Source organism: Dermochelys coriacea, chromosome 2 (genome assembly GCF_009764565.3).
Source record: "Dermochelys coriacea isolate rDerCor1 chromosome 2, rDerCor1.pri.v4, whole genome shotgun sequence".
In the NCBI taxonomy this organism is placed as follows: Eukaryota; Metazoa; Chordata; order Testudines; family Dermochelyidae; genus Dermochelys; species Dermochelys coriacea.
Window position 1 is genome coordinate 250459377 of NC_050069.1, and position 23868 is coordinate 250483244.

The 23868-nt window shown below is 40.6% G+C and overlaps 1 protein-coding gene across 2 annotated transcripts in view; it reads left to right on the plus strand.

Moving 5' to 3' along the window:
* NCAPG2 (non-SMC condensin II complex subunit G2) overlaps positions 1–19712 on the plus strand; it is a 119460-nt gene extending 99748 nt beyond the window's left edge. For both annotated transcript variants that reach the window (XM_038391915.2, XM_038391916.2), the window contains exons 23-28: positions 1229–1416; positions 3081–3224; positions 5545–5648; positions 10224–10321; positions 10756–10858; positions 19230–19712. In XM_038391915.2, the coding sequence (XP_038247843.1) occupies positions 1229–1416; positions 3081–3224; positions 5545–5648; positions 10224–10321; positions 10756–10858; positions 19230–19281 (689 nt within the window). In that variant the 3' untranslated portion in view covers positions 19282–19712. The remainder of the gene's footprint in view (positions 1–1228; positions 1417–3080; positions 3225–5544; positions 5649–10223; positions 10322–10755; positions 10859–19229) is intronic.
* Positions 19713–23868: the final 4156 nt, after the last annotated feature.

A 23868-nucleotide genomic window follows, 5' to 3' on the forward strand; every position in this document is an offset into this window, starting at 1 on the left:
TGAAGAGAGCTCCTTTTTAAACCCAGGTGCCCTGATTAGCCTGCCTTAATTGATTCTAGCAGCTTCTTGATTGGCTGTAGATGTTCTAATCGGCCTGTCTGCCTTAATTGTTTCCAGAAAGTTCCTGATTGATCTGGAACCTTCCCTGTTACCTTACCAGAGAAAAGGGACCTTCTTAACCTGGGGCTAATATATTTGCCTTCTATCACTCTCCTGCAGCCATCTGGCCCGACGCTGTCACAATACACACGCCCCCCCATCCTGATATAATATGGTCCGCGGGAGCCAAAAAATCTTACTGCGTTATATCGAACTTGCTTTGGCCCCCCTGTCCCCTGACTGCCCCGACCCCTATCCACACCCCTGACAGGCACTCACCGGCAGTGGTGGGAAGCGGAGCAACGTGGCCTCAGCCTGCTCCACTCTGCCAGTTCCCAGCCGCGGCCCTCCACTTCCCACCGCTGGTGAGTGCAGGGAGGTTGGGGAAAGGACATCCCCTGCACTCACCAGCGGCGGGAAGTGGAGCGCCGCAGCTGGGACCTGGCAGAGTGGAGCGAGCTGCCCTTCCTCCAAGCCCCCTCCCCCGAGCAACATGGCTGGGGCTGGGGTGAGGGAAACAGAGTGGGCTGCTCCCAGCCCCCCGCTAATCACCCGGGCTGCTCTCGGCCTGCGGGGCCCCCAAAAGTGCCCCCCCGACAGCTCCGGTTTTCCCCCCCCTGCTGTTGGTGATGGCTTATCTTAAGTGATCACTCTCCTTACAGTGTGTATGATAAACCCATTGTTTCATGTTCTCTGTGTGTGTGTGTATATAAATCTCTCCTCTGTTTTTTCCACCAAATGCATCCGATGAAGCGAGCTGTAGCTCACGAAAGCTTATGCTCTAATAAATTTGTTAGTCTCTAAGGTGCCACAAGTACTCCTTTTCTTTTTGCGAATACAGACTAACACGGCTGCTACTCTGAAACCTAGTAAATTACAGCCATTTATACAGTGTAAATGAATTTAATTCTAAGCTTGTAGCTAAAGCAGCGTTTAAATTCAGTTGGAGCTGTCCAGAGTGGAGCTCTGGTAAATATTTTCAACCCCCCTGGAGTTTTTATAGTATGTTGAGTGGTAGGTGATGAGGCTCTGGGAAATACTGTGAGAATTTAAGGCCTAAGTTAAAGAATATCAATCTAGTTAAAAATCTGTATTTTTTAAATATCTAATATGGTATTTGTTTCTCTAGAAAGAAGCTGCTTTTGTATTCCTACCCTACTTTGTGTTCTAAAAGAGATTATTGAAGCTTCTTTGACTCAAAACATTGATACAGATGAAGAAGTGGAAACATTTCTCCATGCTATTCAGGCTCTGTTCCAGAAAATTTTAGAATGTGTGGCACGCAGGCTCAGAAAACAGCGGGAAGAAGGGCTTCAGGTATTTGTCATCCTATTAAACACACACACACTCACAAAACCAATTGTGATTGTAAAGTTAACTATAAACACTGACTTTGACTTTTACTCAGATGTGAGTTGGACACATTGGGTTTATTGGCACAAAAAATACTTTACTATCCTCTCAGTTTCATAATTGATTTGACATTATGCCATTTGTGTCTGGTGCTCTAAGCCTTGTCGTCAATAGGATTTTCCCCACTGCTGGTCCTGCTCAGTGGAAATACTAATGTAAAAAAGGGATCATGCATTTGTGATGTCAGTTTAGACTGTCAAACTGGATGAGGCATTTTTATGCTAGTTCCTCCTTCTGTAGGCTGTTTCTCTTCTTCACAGCTGAGATCTAAAGCTGGATAAATAATGAAAAGCATATCCTGCCCTACACTCTCAAGCTAAGCCTCTGTGCTTGAATCAAATTCTCCATGTAAAATAACTTGAGTGGATATATATACTGGTGTTGCCCCATCACAGAGAAAGAAACGAGCAAATGTTTTTCCATGATGTGGGTGCCAGCAAAATGTGTGTACTGGGTCAGACTGGCAGTACTCAAAACTTAGTGAGGAAAGAAAACTAAAAACAATAGGTTTGGTGAGAGATGAGAGAATGGGACTGAGTGCTGGATGAGAGGAAAGAGCCAATGAGATTGAGATGAGTGGCTGCCTCCTCCCTGCTGCAAAGAGCCATCAGCTGCTCTCTGTACCCCTTACCAGAGCAGAGAGATCTGTTGTCCCAGGTTCAGTCTTTTGTTCATCCTTAACTCCCTTGACCTCGTTATATGGCTTACAACTGTTCTTTCTTGCCAAAAGGAGTGGTGTCAAAGTCCTCCAGAACCTACTTTACTTCGAGAAAAGGAACTTTATATGCTTATAGCAGGGTCTGGACAGTGTTACTTTCCTGGTGCTGAGATAAGTGGATCAGTGCCAGGAAGTCTTGGATCCTTTCAAGTAATCCTAAATCTGCATTTGAGCTGGGAGGTGTGATTCCTAGCTCACGTAGACACACCTGCACTAGCTGTGCTCAAGCTAGCATGCTAAAAATAGCAGCATAGAATGGCATGGGCAGGAATTTGGGCTTCCCACCCAGGTACATATCCAGGGAATCTGCGTGGGTACATACTCAGGCACCTAGCCTAAGCTGCTGTCCATGCTACCCTAGCTACAATGTTATTTTTCGCATGCCAACTTGAGCAGACCTAGTGTAGGTATGTCTACATGAGCTGGGAATAGTATCTCCCAGCTCAAATGTAGACATAGACTTAGGGTCCAAGCCTTTGCCTTTAGTGCCCTTGGGGGATTTTCCCTGTGCTTTTCAACCCTTTGACTAGGCCCTAAAGGATAGATTCACAGAGACCTAACTGCTCTCGTAATGCTAGTTCTCTTCTTTACTCAGAGTTGCTAAATTGCACCAAGACAGCTAAACTACATTAAATATTTTCCTAACATTAGTTTTCCTAGGTAAACAATTGCTGTAGAGGTGTTATGTGATAGCAAATGGGAGAGGGACGCTCCTGAGACACTCTATCAAGATGTAGTCAACTCTATGAAAGTTTGAGAATCCCTGACCAGAAGCTTTTAATTGCACTAAAATGCTCCCGAAGTGGAAATACTGTAACTGATCTATATTTTAATTTATTTATTTTTTTAGTTGATTCATTCTATTCAAATGGCTCTTGGAGAATTCATACACACAGTCCAGTGTTGGCATTCATCTTGTCCAACAGTTCACCATGGTGTACTCTCTACTCTCCTAGCTGCAGTAGTGGTTGAGATAAGTCACACACTGCGAAAGGTAAAGCGTTTAAATAATCTATTGTACTTTTTTAGTTTATTATACTGAATGTTCAACCTTTAAACCAAAGCAGTTCAAAAGAGGGCTAGCAGTGGTCAAGCTTCAATTGTACAGTAGTGCCTTTCCCTGGTTAATCTGAACCTCCATTGACTGTACATCAAAGGAAAGTCAGAGATCCTGACCTGTTGAAGGATGTGGTATGCAGTGATAAAACTGGCATTTTTGTAGGCTTAATAAAAAGCTTTGGTAGTTATCCTGTTATCCCCCCCCCCCCCCCCCCCCAAAAAAAATGTTTTCAGAAGCTTGGCTGTCTCAGGTTGCAGTTCAACATGTCGAGATATCAGAGGAAAAGCATCTTCCCATAGTAGAGCAGACTAAGCCAACTGCTCTCTCATTATCTCTGGACAAGGCAGTGGTTCCTGCAACACCCTCTCAGCCAGATAATTACAAAAGCTCCCAGGATTTGCTCTGCTGCATAGTGGATTCACTTAAGACTCCTGTGGAGGTGGTACAGAACAGCTCTTACGCTCCCAAATATACTTCATACTCCCAAGTCTGGCATTACCAGTGAATCAAGCTTTATTGCCTCCAGCAAAGAATATCTGGCAGACACCATCTGCTGCACCAACCTCCAAAATGGTTCCAGGTGCTGTCCCCTGGCATCTCAATACCAATACCGTACTCGGCTGTTTGCTTACCAAAGCAACTAGAAGACTCCATTAATCAAATTCTTAACTTCGGCGCACTGGGCCTAAAAATCAACAGAGAGATGCCGTCCTCGGGTGCCAATATAGAGAATAGACTTCACGGGGCAGAATTAAACTCCATGACAGCGAGGGCCTATCTGCCTAAGGACTACCATGATGTCAAACTAGTTGCAGACTCATGCATACGCGACTGTGAGAGCTTGCCTATGTCAGGTTGGTCACAAGGCTTTCTACACACATCATGCACCATTTCAGACTTCACTTTTGTTGCATGTTGTGGTGGCTGAACTTGTATGCCTTCCAAACAGACACCACATAAGGTATGTCTATGCTACCGGCTGGATCAGCAGGCAGCGATCAATACAGCGGGGGTCGATTTATCACATCTAATCTAGACGTGATAAATCGACCCCCAAGTGCTCTCCTGTCGACTCCTGTATTCCACTGCCACAAGAGGCAAAGGTGGAGTTGATGGGGGAGCAGCAGCAGTCGACTCACCACAGTCAGTAGGTCTAAGTATGTCGACTTCAGCTATGTTATTCACATAGCTGAAGTTGCGTAACTTAGATCGATCGTCTCCCCACCCCCACCCCCAGTGTAGACCAGGCCATAGATATGACAGTCCAGGTCCCCTTTGAAGTCCTCTCACCACTGTATTGGTGGAAAGATCCTAATCAGGTATGAAAAGGAGTACTGGTCTTCCTACCTCTTCCCCCCAAGGCCTTTATTTACAGATCCCCTGAGCAGCAGGCAGCAGCATAGGAAGTGAGATCTGGGTGGCAGCACCATGGTGGAAGCACCTTCAATGCACGTACAGGCTGCTGACTGTCCACTTGCTGCCTCTGGCCACTTCCTCTGTGCTGCTGCCTGCCTACTTTTGTTTCCCGCAGGCAGCAGCATGGGAAGCAGGATCTGGGCTGGAGCCAGTAAGCAGACAATCAGCAACCTGATAGTGATCATAGGTCTGGCCATGAAGAGAGGCAGGGCAACTAGGGCTGCAAGAGGGGGAGGACTGGGAGAGCAAGAGCAAGGGGGTTGGGGGGAGCTGAGCAGGCTTGGACTAAGAAGGGGAGAACAGATGACTGAAGGGCTGAGAAGGGGAAGAGAGAGGGTTTCACCAGGCTGAGAGAAGGAAGGGTGGATTAAGGGTGTCATAGTGGGTCCCCAAAAGAGACAAAATGTGATTGGTGGGTTGCCTTAGTAAAAAGTTTGAGAACTGATCTAATACATATAGTTAGAGTGGAAATTATTATGTAATATCTTCCATGTGGGTGAGCTGCCACCTTTATAAATACTAATTAACAATCTAGCTTAAATGGCATTTTTGCTAAAGATCAACTATGTATGATATTAGTTATTTCCTTTAATGTAAATGCCAGATATCTGGTTAAAAGTTTTAATTTTTACAATCTAACTTTGCTTTGTTTATTTTGACACTACTGAGTTAAACTGTCAAGTACTTTTCTGAAATGAACTAGAAAAAATACATTTAAATGTTTCACCCAATAACTTAAACATGCATTCAGTTAATGTAGCTACTCAAATTCTGTTTTTCTTAATTATTTTCTATGTGCTTCTGTATTTATTCTGAATTTGAGCTGTCTTCTTTTTAGGCTTCAAATGCAGAAGAACTTGCACCACCAGAGTCCATAGCAGACCTTCCTCCACTTTCAGGCAGTTTAATGGCAATGATAATTAAGTCAATAAATGTGGTCAGGTAATCTTTGTCTGTTAGTTTCCATAAGGTTTATTAATGTGAAACCAGTAAGTAACCAAATAAGCTTTTAATTCTTAAATTCAAGTTTGTGGAATTAGCCAGTGAATACCTAGATCACCTACTACATTTCCATGTAATGTCCCATAATCCTTTACTTTTTGGGTACGTTGATTGTGTTAGTTTTTTGCTTTTTCTATTGTCCTTGTGTTAGAATCACATGACTATTCATTCTGATAATTCCTGTCCTCATAATCATACTTATTTCAAAAGGTATTCATAAATCCTACTTCTTCCTATATGGAAGGGTTTAGATGAAACCAAAGTCTTTACCAGAAATAACACTAATCATATAACCTGGAACTAACAACATGCATGCTAAAACTCAACTGTAAAATACACACTGATGGCACTATACAAATGGTATAAAGAAATTATTTAGTTTTTAATATATTAAGTGTTAAGTATGTCCTGAAAGAGAGTTTGGTGTGCATTCCCAATTTTCTGTAGGACTTAAATTGGATGCTTATTATGTATTCTATCACTATTTTAGTGGAGGTTAGTTGACTTAGTGGAATCCGCTGCAGTTAAAATGAAAATTGAAATTCAGTTATAATTGTCCTTTTAAAAATTGTTCATAACTTATTTTTATTCAAGTGATTATCCACATGTATTCCAATTCTGCTGTGTATGCACCCCAGATCAGAATCTTTTTGAATAGCAGTGTCAGGGACCATGCCGTGCTCTGTATAGCTTCCAGCGCTCCATAGCGCAAGAGTCCAAAGGGCAGGGCAACCACAATCACCCTTCTGTCTTGCAACCACAGGTGGTAAGAGGAAACTGAAAACCACATCTCTGCCCACTGCATGATTTTGTTGTCTCTAGTTAGTTTTTTCCAATTATAGTTAGTTTAGTTAGATTTATACAATTTTAGTCTGTTGGCAAAAAAGGGAAAAGTCTTCAAGTCTGAGGGTGCCTTGGCACAAGATGCCCCTGCACATGGTGGAATCAAAGCTTCTGGGATTCAAAGCTTATCTCTCCTGTGAGACAGATATTCCCATCAGTGACACTCTAAGTGCGTCTTCTGCCTCATGAATCATATACACCACACAAGTGTTCTGTGTGCTCCTTCTTTTTGAAAAGGACCCAAAACCAAGGAAATCTCACCTCAATCTTTTCCTGATAGAGAGATCCATGAGGGCATCATCCATTCTTGAGAGGGAGAAGGCAGCCAAACCAGACCAGACAGTATGAGAGCACTCCGGTTAACCTGGAGTCTATCTCGAGCTCCAGGACTCAGTGTTGAGAGAGGTCCCAGTCCTTGACTATGAGTCAGCCAGAGCTTCCCTACATTCCTCAGATCAATCCTCTGAGGACAGAGGAAAGAAGGAGAATAATGTCCATGGTATCTGGAGACTCAGATCTCTCTCTCCAGCACATAATAGATCTAAGTTTAGAGGCAGTTTAAGTCCCACATTGGATGCCACTGATGTCTCTGTACCGAAGAGTCACCTCTCGAAGAAGCCATCCTTCTTTTGACCAGTACTGATGGCAGCCAAGCACTCATTCTGAAGCACTGAGAACTAAAACTTCTTCAGAACTTCTTGAGCCAACACCAAAGAACCTGGTGCAAGCTTCTGAGCTTCCAGCCCTAGTACCAAATCTTCTGGCACAGATTCTGCAGTATCCTTCATAATTCCAGACACAGATGGAGCAGCCTCAGAACCAATGGTCATGTTTCAAGGAAGCTTGATGGCATCTGAGCTGCCAGAGTCTCTGTTGCTGGCCCTTACTAGGAAACTATTGTCCTGGAACCGAGTACACTATCCTCTGTGTCAGTAGAGGATGCTCCAGGACCTATTCCTATGGAGGAGTTATATTTCTTTTCCTCCTCCTCCGTCTGAAGTGACTGGGAAGGTGTCAAATATGTATTTGCCTCACTCACTGCCTTATGAACTGAGCTATTTAGACAGGGAGTCCAGAGGACACTTCTACAAGAGAAGGCATTTGAATTCTTGGTAGGAACATCCCTCATGGTATTCTCCATGGCCTACAAAACCATTCCCCTATCCCATACACATATGGCTATTCTGGGCCCCGTAGGGAGTGCATCCCAATAGAAAGGCTCTATCCATTGATCCTATTTCTGGACCCAGGTCTCCTTCTTCCATAGACGCCCAGGAAGGCCAACTGATCCAGAATACAATCATAACTTCAGGACCAGGAAATTGAACAGGAAAATATGCAGAAGAGGGAGGTCCAGCCTTATTTCTCAAGTGCTTTTTGTGCTTTTCTCCTGATGAGGCTGTCAACCCAGCTGTTCTGACCCAGCCAGAAAACTAGGAACTTCTCCAGGGGATGCCACATACCTTGGACATTCTAGTGGAGAATAGTGCATGAGAAGTCATACAAATGTCTTGACAGTCTGTGTTGATTGGTCCCTGGCAGATTGACATTGCCAAAGGCTTGTAGGAGCCAACCAGATACCTATGGCAAAGTTCAGCTTCAGTGGTGCCCACCTTCCATACTCAAGAAGTGGGATCTTTCTCAACATTGAGTCCTGGAGCTTCAGTGGTGCCCACCTCAAAATGACTCTTCGATATAGATATAGATGCTAGCAGTCATCTCTAAGGATGCTGAATACTTTTATAACCATCCAGTGCCTGGATCCTTGGTCATAACTGCTGTCCAAGGGATGTTTAAGTGGCAGGGATTACCCAGGTGAACAACCCAGGACAAAGTTCCAAAAAAGCTTGACTTCTGGCTGAAAGACGTACTCCTCAGACAGTTTTAGATGCGTGACTATTAAATTACCAACTACTCCTGACTGAGTATGACTTCTTGAATTACGCAGTTCACTGAAAGTTTCCTGCAGGAGCACAGAGAGGAGCTTAAGTTCCTGGTGTTAGAGTGGCATCTGGTTGCATGGACCTCTCATTAAGCTGCCATTGAAGCCTCTGACTCTGCAGTCATGCAGTTTGCTTGGTTGCAGTCCTCAGGGATACCAAAGGAGGTCTAAATGACCACCTTCAATGGCTCTGACCTCTTAATTAAGCATAATAATGAAACCCTGCACATGTTAAAGGACTCAAGCCATCTTATGCTCTGGAAGCCTATATTACCTCTTCCATGAGGGAACAATACAGGCCTCAGAATTATCAGAGACATAGGTAATCCCCCTAACCCTATTACAGCCATCAAAGATCCTCCAAGGAAGAGGCAGAGGTTCCAGAGGAGTAGAACCATACATCCTGCATCAGGAGGTTTGACAGTATGGTCAAGAGTCTGAGGTTTGCCCCATCCTGTTTTGGGAAGTGTCTTGTTTTCAGAAAGCCTGGAACCAGATTTCCAGGATCAACTGGTCCAAGGTTATAGGGATACACCATCTAGTTCCATTCCCTCCCTACCCTCTTTCCCTGTCCCTTTCCAGGGATGCTTCTCACAAAATATTACTAAGAAAGGAAACGAACTTCCTTCTGCAACTCAGAGCAGTGGAGCTACTTGTGCAGTTCCATAACAGGGAGTCTTCACTTGTTCCCTAATCTTTTACTTAGATCATAAATTCTTTGGGGACAGGAACTGTCCCTTTGTTATGTTTGTATAGCACAGGGATCGGCAACCTTTGTCACATGGCCCGTCAGGGAAACCCGTTGATGGGCTGTGACGGTTTGTTTACCTGCAGCGTCTGCACATTCGGCTGATCGCAGCTCCCGCTGGCCGCGGTTCACCGTTCCAGGCTAGTGGGATCGGCGATCAGCCTAACCTGCGGGCGCTGCAAGTAAACAAACCATCCCAGCCCGCCAGCGGGTTTCCCTGATGGGCCACGTGACAAAGGTTGCCGATCCCTGGTATAGCACCTAGCACAATGGAGTCAATGACTAGTGCTCCAGGGTGCTATGATATTACAAATACAATCCAAAACTTATTTAGGCATTGTTAGAAATTGCTATGTGATAGCGTCTGGATCCATCTGATCCATGATACGCTGATCAAGTCCCATTCCTGAGAGCTCAAGCAACCTCTGCTGTTTCTCTGAGTCATTCCAATATCTGAGATTTGTAGAACACCGTCTGGAGTTTGGTTCACACCATCATCAACTTGTTTGACTTCCACAGCAAATGGCAGACAATTAAATGAGTTACAATTCCAGTTTATTTTAGAGCCAGTATTTTTACCTTTTAAGGACCTTTCTTTTTTCTGTCTGAATTTCTTTTTTCTTTTCTGAATACACCGAAAAATCTTTATTTTTTGGTTACTGCTCCTCCTCTTCTCATATGAATTATTTCACCTAAATTCCCTCATTCCATTCCTAAGCAGCCACCACTGTACAAAATACATTGCTTCCTCAGACTATCAGCGGTGAAACTCCAGAGATCAGCCAGTTAACTATCTTCTGTAAGAAGTACATTTGTGATTCCCACACTTAAACTATGTGTTTTGGAGTCTCATGATTGATCCTAGATCATGGTTTCCCATGTGATGGTTTGGAGAACTACCATTGTTGGGGGGGGCAACTAAAAGTCCTGTTTATGTTTGTAAAGGAACATGTTTCCTCATGTGCCTTTGATTTTCTTCCAGGTCATTTTTAAATGAATTAATGGAATGCATTGTCTGTGAAGAAATTGAAGGAATTATTAGTCTTACAGCTGCTGTGTACATAGTTGTTATAATCAAAGGTCAGTCAAATTAATTTCGTCTCCAGTGAAGGTTTTTGTCAATAGATTTTTATTCCAACTTAATTTTAAAATGTTATATTATTTTTCCAGTTAGCTGTGGAAATTCAGAAGTAGTAATTTTAATAGGAATACAGAATTAAAAAGAAAAATGCAAAGTTGTAAGGGATGCTATTAGACATTGGATCTAAAACTTTGTGGGGTCTTTTTAAAAAAAAAAAAAAATCGTTATCTGCTAGGCTAACATAGTACTCTTCCATATCCTGTTTTATAGGAATATAATAGCATTCACATAGCACAGATTTATACACTTAACCTGGGTAATGAAAATCTAAGTAAATATGTCACCAGTTTTCAACAAACTGTTAATTTGTTATATAGATGCTGCACAGAAATATACAGACTTGTTTATTTTTTTAACATATAATTTAAAATAGGTAAGCACAAAACTTCACTTGTTAAGGATATTGCACATGCCCTTCAAAAGAAGCTGATGACATGCAGAGAAGTTGCCACGGCAGAATCTAGCAGCATTGAAAGGTAAATCTGATATACAGAAAAAAAAAACCACTGATTGATTGAAAAAGGGATGCAAAATTCTGTACTTGTTGGTGAAGAAGTTTACTGAAATCCATATGATACAAGGATTAAAATAGTGCCAAAATGTTGAAGGCTATTGAGCCCATTAAGGAACTAAATTTCCTAGTTCAACTCCCCCTTTCAGATGGTAATTCTCTTTACATGTTTTGTTCTATATACTGTAGAATCTACAATACTCCAACCTAGTTCCTTTTAAAGTCCAATCTCACTAAGAACTGCACAGAGAAAAGCAGGTTTCAGAGTAGCAGCCGTGTTAGTCTGTATTCGCAAAAAGAAAAGAAGTACTTGTGGCACCTTAGAGACTAACAAATTTATTTGAGCATAAGCTTTCGTGAGCTACAGCTCACTTCATCGGAAAAGCAAGCATTCTTTGTAACTTTGCTGTTTTATAGCACTAGAGCTGAGGGGTTTTCTCTGCATTTTGTGTCTTAGCTAATATGGATCTCTCTAGCTAAAACTGTATCCAGGGTTATAAAAAATTATTTTGGTGCCTTACCACAGTCATTGGATTCTGCTTTTGGTGCAATTTCAGTTTTATAGGAGGTTGGCTTTAGACTGAATTAGCCTCTTCTGTTTCACAGGTTAAAAGTAAAAAATGCTAATTTTACAACCACTTATATTTAAACTTTGCATATGGTCTGAAACAAAAGTTCATAGTTTCACTAACACTAAAAATACTCTTATTTGCTGCATTCAGATAGAAATAAAATGTAATATATTCAAAACCTCCACCTCACCTAATTATAATCTCTTCAGAGTTCTTGGGATAACAAATATACATTGTAGCCATTGATAACATGCATAAATTTGTAGTATGGTTCCAACAATTTTTGTTAGGAATTGGTAGACAAATTGGACAGTCAGTTTCCTGTGATTGCAGCAGGGAGGCATTGATGCATACCTGTTTCGTGTCTTCTGTTTTTTTTTTTAAAGCACATTGGTTTAATGGTGGGAAAAGATGGTAAAAAAGAACCTAAGACAGCCTATCGAAGAAAATTTGTAAGATGGAAATTAGGAATGCTAAAATGGAATTTGAAGAGCAAACAGCCACAACTAGTTTTTAAAAAAGATATTTTTAAGATATTCATAGAAGCAGAATTAGTAAGTCCACTGGACTATCATGGAATAAAGAGAACAATCAAAGAAGATGAAGAAAGTTTCAGGGAAGTTAAATTATTCTTTTGTATCAGTCTTCATCCTTGAGAATGTGGAGGATGGGGAAGACACTTTCTATTTTCCAGTAGTAAAGTTGAGGTACCATCAGAAAATAAGGTATCAAAGGAGAAGGTGCTGGAATAATCTGATATATTAAAAAGCCAACAAGTCACTAAGACTTGATCATATACACTCTAAAATTCTGAAAGAACTTAAAAATGAAGTAACTGAGTTATTAACAAAGAATGCAATCATTCATTTAAATCTGTTTCTATCCCAAAGAATTGAACAGTAGCAAATGTATCTTTCTTTTAAAAACGTGCCCTGCGATTCTGGAAATTACAGACCAGTAAGCCTTACTTGTTGTACTGGTTGAAATGATGTTAGTAATAGAATTATAAAATTCCTAAATGATCATTGTTATGATAGGGACAAACCAGTATGGCTTCTGCAAAGGAAAATGGTGCCTCACTAATCTTACAGTATGTCAACAAAATAAGGAGAACTAGTTGATATAATTTACTTGGACTTTCAAAAAATGTATGATAGAAGCTCAGATTCTGTAGTTAATTCTTGCGGTTCTTGGGCAATAGGTAAAGTACTATAATGGAAACAAAAAAAGAGTAGGAATAATAGGCATGAGTAGCAGACAGCACCTATTTCGTGTACTTAATCCTTCTCTACACATATGCACACTATGGATTATTTGAAAGCTTTTTACGTCTACTTTAAGATGCGGTCTGATCTGCAGCTGTTATCACAGAAATCCAGATAAACTATGTCACCATCAATATGGTAAAATGACCACTTTGAAATATTTGCATTTGTTTCTGTTAGTTTGACTCTCTGTATTTCAAGACATAAAATTGAATTTCTTTGTGACTTCATAATGACAGGTTTCAGAGTAGCAGCCATGTTAGTCTGTATTTTGCATCCAAATACAATGAAAAGATGAAGATGAAGTGAGCTGTAGCTCACGAAAGCTTATGCTCTAATAAATTTTAGTCTCTAAGGTGCCACAAGTACTCCTTTTCTTTTTGTGACTTCAGAGCATCACAACAATAATATAAAGGGTAAAACAATATGTGATAAACTTGTACAGTTATCATTGAAATTTAATAGCACTGGTGACATTTCTAGTGAACATCATTATAATGCTCTCTAACGAGAATGTGTGGGTTACCAAATATTCATTGTCTTGGCGTGTGACGAGTTCTGTGCAAGAAATATTGTTCTAACTACAGACACAGTTGATTGTGCAGTGACCTCTACTGATACAGGCACAAGTAAGGTCTTGTATAAGCTCAGGTGCCATTGGGCCCTTGAAGAATACAGAAGTAGTGCATCCACATTTTTCTATCCATGTCACAATGGTGATCTAATATCTGGTTTACCTATGTGTGAAAGCATCTAAATCTTTGCCAAGATGCTTTTTTGACATGCATTTCAAATCTGTCCTCATATGGTGGGAGTTTGGCAAGTGACTCATCCTTTTTGATGATAGATTGAGGCATTTCAGATTTCTGAGAGTCTCCTTTTCTTTCTCACTCTGGTCATACAGCATTGCTTCCAACTTCTTTGCTGCAGAAATTGCAGCTTGTCCATTACTCACTCCCAATTTGGCAAGCTCTCTGAAGTGGTAAGCACTCTGTGTTCACAACATTAATCACAAACATTTTTGTAATGCCAAATAGGGATGACACAATTCCAACCTATTAATACATGTATAGCAGGAAGTATGTTTCAAAAGTCAGGAGTGAATGTGCCACAAATTGCATGTACAGGTATGAAGCAACACTTGTCATTTGTGCAAGTAATGGTACCTGTTTCAATCTAGATTTTGTTTGTGTTCCATTTTTGGAAAGTAGTGAACAGTAAGGACCAAAATGTGCATCTAGTGACTAATTATTATAGTTCCCTTTAAACCATGAGACTAAAGCCATATTGGTACATATAGCATGCAGCCTTGTGTCCACTTTCTCTTGTGTTACTATACAAGTCTTGGACTGTTTCATCTCCTCTGCTGGTAATGGACTTTGCTACTTCACCATTGCAAAAGCTTCTAGCAAGGAGGAGTGTTTGTGCTGGGTATGCTCCTCCACTCTTATGTGCATTTGGAACCATTTGTTCACAGAATAATTTTACAAGTGACTGCTTGTTGGATGCCACATATAGAAACTTTTTTCATGGAGGCAGAGGGTGTCCACCAATCACTAGGTATTTCTTGCATCCAACCTTAGATCCTGTCTGATGCTGTCTTTTTGCAGTTTTCAGAGTTGCTGTTGTCATATTTGTCAAAGACTTTGATTACAGAATTAGCTTTGCCAAATCTTTTTAGGACCTGTTTTAAGTACTCAGCAGTCAGTTCATGGAATGTGTGGAATTTGGCGCTAGCCATCATTTGTATGACAGTCATGACAACTCTGATGTACATTATGGTTTCTCTTTTGCATGGTCTTAGATCATAGATTCTTTCAACTTGAGCTTCTAGATGATGCCCTAATTCAGCTTTGTCTGTTCTTCTCATTGTTCCATCACCATGGAAGAGGGACATAGGTACAGGACATATTGGGCGACTAAGAACAGTTGTCACTGAAACATCATCTCTGCATCTTGCTAAGGACAGGGCTCTGTGGAAAACAATTTCTGGACTGATAACTGCTGTGATTGTCCCTCCTTTGCCAGATTTAAATGTGGTCATCTTGGCCATGTCAACAAATGTTTTGATGCCAGATTTCTAGACTGGACTGAAGAAGCTATGTGTTCCATCATAATCAAGTGCACCTCTCAAAAATCTCTCCATTTGTTCTTTACCAACATCTGCTATTTTCTGTGGAGACTCTTGTACGTCTGATGTTACGTGCAGTCCAGTAGATATATTGATAAGCACCTCTTAATGTGATTCAGGGTCAAATGGGTTTGTCATATTCTTGATGACATGGTTAATAAAAGCTATAACGTGCACTTCATTCCTCTTCAGTGCAGAGGCAAGGACTTGTTTGTGAACTTTGTATTCATTACTTCTCTTTAGACCACTTCTCTCTCTCACTTTGCATATTCATCAAAATAAGCTGTCATCTCTAACAGTAATACTGACCTGTGCATAAGTGTCACTGAATTAAAAAGCTGGTTTCTAAAATATTTCAAACACTAGTATTGCATGCATATGCAATGACAAATTAAAATGTTCTATCAGGCATACTAGATGCTACACTGTATGTACAAAAGGTTACAGGTAGAGAAGCATTACATTAGGAATTCACATACATGTATATCTACCCACTATGCAGTACAAACTATGGGCATGCAATCTACTGCTACAGCTTTCAGTGTGAGACTGATCTGGTCAGCAAATTTTAATTGAAAATACGTAAAACTGTGGTCACTTGTGAGGTACTTTGACAAATAAAAATATGCAATATGAAACATTTCATGTTAGTATATTGCAAAATCTTATTTGCTATTTTTGTCACATGCTAAACAGCTTCATTTCTGAAAAAGAAATATTTGCCTTTGCAAAACCAATACAAATCTTTTAATACATTGTCATTTGGAAGCTTTGACCAATAAACACCACATTAAGATATTTAAATTGACTACAGTTCTTACTGTTTAAGTTACAGTCATGTTGCAGTGATTCTGGAACTGTGCAAAAAATGACACTTTCTCATTTTGGGTACCATTGTTTCATATCACCTATAGGCTTATGGCACCACTTGACAGCACCACATCATACCTCATTTAAACATGCATAAAATAAGCTTTCAAATGATATTTGGGTGTTGTGTATAGGGTGGCTACATTAAATTCCAAAAATATGGCCCTTTTTGAAGAATTGCCGTACATCTATAAATGGTCAATTTTCATCATGCTTGAAAAGTGGTTAACACTGGGGTCCCATAAAGTTCTATATTAGCACCAATGTCAAATTTAGTAAAGATCTGGAAAAGGGGAATGAGCAGTGAGGTGGCAAAACTTTCAAATTACACAATTAATTTAGTCAAAACTGCAGAAAACACTGAGGAATTACAGTGAAACTAACAAAGTTAGATAAATAGGCAACATGATTATAGATGATGATCAGTATGGATACATGTAAAGTGATGCACAGTCAAAGGACTAATGTGAACAACTCACGCATTGCTGCATTGTAAATTAACTATAACATGCAGAAAAGTGGTCTGGGTGTTCTTCGACAGCTCTATGAACACTACCTCTGCTCAATAAATAGCTGCAGTCAAAAAGTAAACAGAACATTAGGATGCATTACAGAATGGAAAGTATTATACAAATTAAATAATGAAAAATAAATGGCACATTTTCACCTGGAATACTGTTTTCAGTTCTGGTAATGTTTTTTTGTTTTGTTTTGTTTTAAATTAGAAACATGGAAAAACTCTTATATGAAGAAAAGTAAAAGATTAGGACTGTTTAGAGAGACAGATGGGGTGACATGATCTGGTACACCAAATTATATGTGGTAGGGAGACTGTCCTGTTTATGCTTTTTTTGTAATGTACAAACAAGGGAACATTTAATGAATTTCAGAGGCAGAGAATTTAAATGTGATGAAAAGAAATACTTTTTCACAAAACGCAATTATACTATGACAACAAGTTCCACATGCTATCGTTGAGAGCTTAGCAGAGTTTAAGAAAAGATTACATATTGGTAAAGATATGAAGAAGTAAAGTAAAGATAAAAAGTAAGAACATCCACAACTTCATTATATAGGATTATTTTTTTAAAAAGAACTTGAAAGAATATACAAACTCATGTTTCAGGGCATAATCCACTATCTGTAAAAGGTTTAGGAAGAAATTTCCCAGCGGGCTAGTTATATTCTATGATTGCCCACTTCTATTGACCGGTTCTTGCACCATCCTTAAAAGCTCTCGGTACAGGATGCTGGATGATAATGGACCACAAGTCTGCTCCCATATGGCAATTCACGTGTTCTGTTAGGTGCCTCGTGTGCTGTAATGACTCAAATGCAATTATATTTTGATTGCAGCGTGCCTTATTTTGGTAAACAACAATTTTCTTTTAATTATTACATTTTTCTCATTGTTTGGCCAGAGGAAAACTTGTAGTCAAAATGGTCTGCAAATTAGTCCACAGCTCATTATATAGGCTGATAATGTACTAATTTATATATGCTAACATCAACTGTAATAAAGTTACTCTTCTCAAAGCTTAATTTGTTACTTTTTACATCTGTTTATATTATTTTAAAATGTCAGCCCTTTGGGAATTAGTTTATCCCTTGTGGATGTAGCCTGGGACCTGACTAAATTTCCAAGGGACTTTGCATGCTGCCCCAACCTTTTAAATTTGGGCATCGGGCACCAGGAAACATCTGTATGTGGTAGCACAATAAGAAATATGTAGAGGTCTTCTATATTGGAGTACCTCAGGTGCTGCCCTTAAAACAGAAATTAGTGCACTACACCAGAAGTACACATTTTTCTAATTACTAGAATCTAGTCTTTGCTCAACTGAACTAGCAGTTTCAGTTGACAGTTAAAAGCAAATATTATGGATTTTCCCAATGAACAAATAAGCTATGAAATATTATGATATAATTTATAATATATATAATCTTTGCTTAGTATGTTTAGCATTTCAGTCTATGGGCACCAAAATTAAACCTATTTAACTTTTATGCTGAAACATTTAATGTTTTCCTCACGTCTTTCCAAACCCTTCATTGCTCTGTCAGTGAAGTGCTAATTAAAGAGAACTTGCAAATAGTTTCTCACTATTTGTGTAGGATTCCCTGCAGCATACTCAAAATAGTAAAGGTAAAGAGCATTTAGTACAACTGACTTTAAATTTACCTTGTTTTTCCTCTTTTGGGTATCTTACAGTCATTCTGAGAGCTATTATGGTTGGACTCCATTAGCTTAGGTCATGATGAGTCTCTCAGTGAAGGGACATCTCAGTTTAATGATCTAAAGCCAAACAAAATATTAAATAAAATTACTGAATTTTTCCTTGTATGTTCGCTTTTTGGGCACCTGGAGCGATACTTAAGTTAGTGACTAGCATTGCTAATATAGGGCATCCTTAGAATCCTACAAATAACTAACGTTGCAAATATTGAAGAAATGATGCATGGAAAATAAAGCTGACAGTTTGTCACAATATGAATTCAAGCATCGAGAAATCAAATCTACAAAGATTAATGTTGCATTAGTGTTTGGCGATAAGCCAGATGCCCTGACTATGGTCTTCTGAGGACAGTTTAAGGCCAGGTGAGTGTGAGAAGTACTGTGGGAGAGTGCAACTGCAGAGGCAAGGTTGGATGAGGAATGCAAGAAAATAGAGTGATCGATTAAAAGCTTGGGGATAGCAGTTATCTTTTTTGAGATTGCAAAAGAATTCCAGTGTGTGCAGGGGTGGGAATGTTGCTAAGGATACTACGCATGGGGCTGAAGTGACAGATGGGTGGCTATTAGTACTAAGGATAAAGATGCAGGAAGATCAGCACTAGGGAAAACAAATACCGGAGGAAGAGGAGAATGCAGAAATTATATGGATTGGCGGGGAATGGGGAAAATGAGTGAGCATAAGAGGAGGAGGTAGGGGAGTGGAGAGCAGAGACAAGAAAGGGAAATAAGGAAAGGGCAAGACTGGACTTCAGAGGATTAATACTGTGTATGTGATAGTAAGATGGCAGAGGTAGAAAAGGGCAGTAAATCAAATATTCAGATAAGTAAATGAACAGTGTTTTAAGTATGTAGAAGGTCAAATATTAAACAGTAACAATATTTTAAAAATATTTAAATAGACAGTCTAATTGTTCTTCGTTATACCTTTTTAAAAGTAGAGAACAAATTAAATCATATTTAAAGCTGGTCAAAAAGGAAAAATTCAGGCTTTTATTCAAACTTTTTTTGTCAATTTTGAAATTAAAGATTTGACCCTCTGTAGCTATACTGTAATCTATAATCATTCAAAGAGGTGAATGGAAATGCTGAGCAAGATTGTTCCTCTTAAATGTAATCAAACACAACAACTTCTTTAATTCCTTAAACTAATGGTGTGTAACTTCTCAAAGAAATAAGGGAATAGCTATTTATTGAAAGCAAATAGGCAAACGTGTTTCTTTTGCACATTTTATTCAGCTGCTTACTGATTTCTCTGGTTTCAGAACCGTATATGAATCATCGGTGAAAATTTTGGATGACATCTTGAATCCTTGACTGTACCACTGCCTTCAAGTCATGAAAAGTAGAAAGAAGGAAGATGTATTGTTTTATATAAAGCAAAGGAATATGTTACCTTGAAAAACATATTTAATATAATAGTGAATTGTACCTTATTGGAATGCTTGTATTATGCTAGCTTATGCTTTGTACATACATACATAATTGAAAGTCTTAGCAAGCACATGAATAACTTTTAAAAACAAATCAGTTTTATATTCCTTTCATATTTAAAACAATTGTGCAGAAACTTTTAAAGTATGCAGAAATGTTTTGTACATACATAGATAATGTATTATTAAAGATTTTGGAATGGCTATGAGGAAGGGCTTGTAGGTATATTCCAAGTATTTCATGTGAAATAAAATCAATACCTTTTTATATATATTTTTTTTAAAAAAGAGAATTAATAAAATGACTGAACTATCCCTTTGAATAGCATTTTCTTGAACCCTTTGACATTGAATGTCATGGGTTTACCTAGAAGGTAAGGCATGAGCACTTAAGGAACATAGCAGCTGCTTCTGAATAGCAAAAATCATTCTACATGGCATACTTACCAGGCCAAATGGAAATGTTTTTTCTATCTGGTCTCAGCAGAGAAGTGTCCCTTCAGTGCAGGCTTCCATCTATGTTTTGGATTATATGTAGCACCTAAAACATCAATGTCTGACAGTTCAGTTAAAGTACTTTGGCAGTCATTTCAGCTTTCCACCCTCCAATAGGTAATCGTTGCAGTTTCAGGGGTGAAAGGCAAACTAACTTCCACTCAAAAGATTTCTTCCTGGATTTCTTGTGATACCAGTTAGCTAATGTCATGCCATCTCCTAGAGTATTGGCTCATTTGACTAGAGCACAAACAGCTTCCGCAAACTTCCTAGCACAAGTACCTATTTGAGACATTCAAAACAGCAACCTGGTCATCAATTCTCATTATGCCATTTCCTGTCAGTCAAGAAACTATGCCAGTTTTTGACAGGTTGTTCTATAAATCGCTGTTCAGGTAGACTCCAAGCCTGCCTTTACTTTAATCTGCTTGTGAGTCACCTACAGTGGAATAGACATATTCCACCTACAGTGGAATAGACATATGTAACCACCTGAAGAAAACGGTTACCTAGCTTTCCACAACTGTTGTTCTTAAAGATGTTGCACATGTCCATGCCGCGACCTAACCGCCTTCCCTTTTCTTTTGGAGTCCGGTAAGAAGGAACTGAGTGGGGGTGGCTCCACCCTCTTACACCAGTGTGCAGTGGCACAAAGTGACAGAAGGCAAGATACCCTGAAGGGTACCACTAAGGGAAAAAGTTCTCTAACGACTAACTGTCTACAAGGTATGCACATACTTACATTGGAATGGAAAGGTAGGTAACTATTTTTTCCTTACACAACTTTGCTAACAGTATCCAGTCCATTCCTAAGCACAATTGTCAGAGAATATTATGTCACATGTTCACAAAACAAATTGTTTTCGTGTCTCTGCTTTTTGGTTGCAATTATGTCTGCAAGAAGAGTTTCCAAAACCTCTGCTCTTGGGAGGCATGAGTTTTGATGAGTCTTCCCACACACACAAGATCATTCTTCACAGTCAAGCATTCTTGGACCGAAACACTTATTTCCATACATCACAGCAAATTATTGTTCCTGTTTTACCCAAAGCCACAACACCTGAAAAGATTGGGGCACATACCAATTGTGAGAAGAACTATTTTTCTTTTTAAACCTAAAGAGTTTGGGAAAACCTCTATTTTTATTCACTTGCTTTCATCCTGAGTATCTGTGCATAAAAGCATGCAAATTCTCCATAAGCAAGTGGGTCAAACTTTGCATCAGCAAAGCCTACACAAATATGGATAAATGAATCCTAGAAGCGATCAGAGCCCCTTCAGCACTCTACCCAGGATGCTGCTGTAGACAAAGTGCATTGGCTGCCATAGGAAAATCAGTAAAGCTGCCAACTGTCTATTAACTCATTAATAAAGTACTACATTTCTTAACCTTCATTTCTCTGCTTAAGCTTCTGTGAGCAAGCAGGTGTTCCAAATCATGACCCCCCTAAATACTCATTATACAAATATTTCATGAATGCAAAAATCAGAGAGATTGAATTGCCTCCTAATACTAGAGGTGATCCTTTTTCATTAGGGCTAAGTAAAGTTGGCCTTGGCATGACCCGGACAGCATGTGGGCTCCCACATCTTTAAGGATACATGGAAATTTATGTCTAAGAGGCTTTCTTTGTGTGGTGTCTTTTATTTTTGGCTTCTGCCATTTTATGGACTTCAGCGCTGTTCAAATGAGGTAGAGGGGTTGAGAGTGTGATACCACCTGGAGATATGGAGATGATATGGGGTGGAGCTGAGGGGTTCAGCATGTGATGGGGGCTCAGGGCTGGGGCGTGAGTAAGGGCTCTGGCTAGGGTGAGGGGTCTGGGGTGGGGCTGAGGCAGAGCATTGGGGTGAGGGCTCCAGCTGATTTAGTTCGGGTTGGTCCTGCTTTGAGCAGGGGGTTGGACTTGGACTAGAACTAGACAACCTCCTCAGGCCTCTTCCAACCCTAATTTATGACACTATGGAGGTGGGGGCTCTGTGGTGGTGCCAGGGATGAGAAGTTTGGGGTGCAGGATGTCCTTGGGCTGGGGCCATAGGCCTCTCCCCGCTGACAGCAGATACAGGGATGCGGCCAGAGGACTCCTCCCAGTCCTTTCCCTGCCAGCAGCAGCTCTGGGAGAGAGGTGCCTCTCCCCGCCGGCTGCAGCTCCGGGTCCGGGGGAGAGGCCTGTGGCAGCCCTGCACACCCCAACTTGCTGCCCTCCCTGCTCACTTCCTACCTTTGTCCTCTCCAGGTCCCTGTGGCTGTGCACCTACAGTGCCCTTTTATAGCCATGCAGCTAAGGGGGAAATTAGGTCAGATCTGGGTTACCTGACGTGAGGTAGGACTGGGAACAAGCAGGCACAGAAATGATCACAGCCACTGGTGAATGCTTTGAGCAGCCGTACCACTGCTACCATGTGTAAGAGCCAGTCTGCTTCCTCCTCCAACTGATGAAGAGATGTAACCAGTCAGGCAGCATACTACAGACCAGCTACCCTCTTTAGATTGCACAGAGACTGGTTCTACTGCAGGATCTGATCTTGACTGTCCCCCACTTCAAGGGTGCCTCCTTAGGGCTCAGTTTTCCAGGTACTTCTAAGGGAATCCTCACAATACGGCCAGGGTGTGGATGTTCTCTATCAGTTCCCAAAACCACTCATCTGGCGTAGTCTTCCTAGTCTCGCTTAACTTGCTGATAGTTGAAGATGTGGTAGACCAAGTACTCTTCCTGTCTGCGAACTGTTATGAGTGGCATTAGTAGGTTGGAGCAGTTGGGGTGTGGGTTCTCAGTGTAGGGCTTTACAAATGAGGTGTGAAAAATGGGGTGGATCCTCAGGGACTCAGGAAGTTATAACGTGAAGGCCAATAGGTCTATAATTTTGAAAGGGCCCAGGTATTTGTAGCTGAGTTTGGTGGATGGGCAACTTGATTTAAGGTTCTGAGCAGAGAGCCACACCTTGTCCCCTACAGTCAGACTGGGGCAGCTTGATGCTCTTGGTCCCCATTGGTGTTTGTTGGTTTCTTTGGCAGATTGCAAGAATTCTTTGAATTCCTGGTGTACCTGGTATAGGTGAGAGACTGAATTCACAGCAGCCAGTACTGGGGTGGAAGTAGAGATGAAAGCCATAGTTTGCAAAGAATTGACTATGTTGGGTCAAGGCATGGGTTGCATTGTTCTGTGCAAATTTGGCATAGAACAGCAAGGGAGCCAGTTGGCCTGCTGGCCACTCAAAAAGCAGCCAAGATACTTTTCCAGATCAACCCTCTGTTTGCCCATTAGTCTGTGGGTGATAGGCAGTTGAAGTAAGGGACTTGATGCCAAGGAATGTGAAAAATTACTGCCAGAACCAGGAGATGAACTGGGATCCCAGTCGGAAATAATGCCAGTCAGTAACTTGTAGTAAAAGACATTTTCCAGGACAAGCTGAGCAGTCTCCCATGTGCTAGGAACAGTACAGCATGAGATTAAAGGTACCTGATGACAACTAGGATTCCTCTTCAAATAGATGCAGCCATGTATTCCATGTATGTGTCTGGACGCCTAACACACCAAACCTAGATTCTGCCTAACTACCGGTAAGGCGGGTGCTCATTACTCATGGCTTTCACCCTTCTTCTTCAAGTGATTGCTCATATTGATTCAAATTAGGTGTGCGTGTGTACAGCTGTCAAAGTTTTTCCCCTAGCAGCATACATCAGGTTGGCTGTGGAACCCCCTGGAGTGGCGCCTTCATGACGCTCAATGTATGACCCTGCCAACCCTCCTCAGTTCCTTCTTACCACCAGTGATGGTCATTGGAACTGTGGCATCTTGCTCAGCAAGTTCTATCATGTTTCCTTAGCCTCATTTGTTTTTGTTCTTTATTCGTTTTAGTTAGTTAAATTTTGACTTAGTATTAGTACTTAGCAGGTGGGCTGGGGGATTTACCCTCTATCCCAAATGTTTTTACTTGGGAGGACTTTCATGCCCAAGTCCCAGGGGTTCAAGTT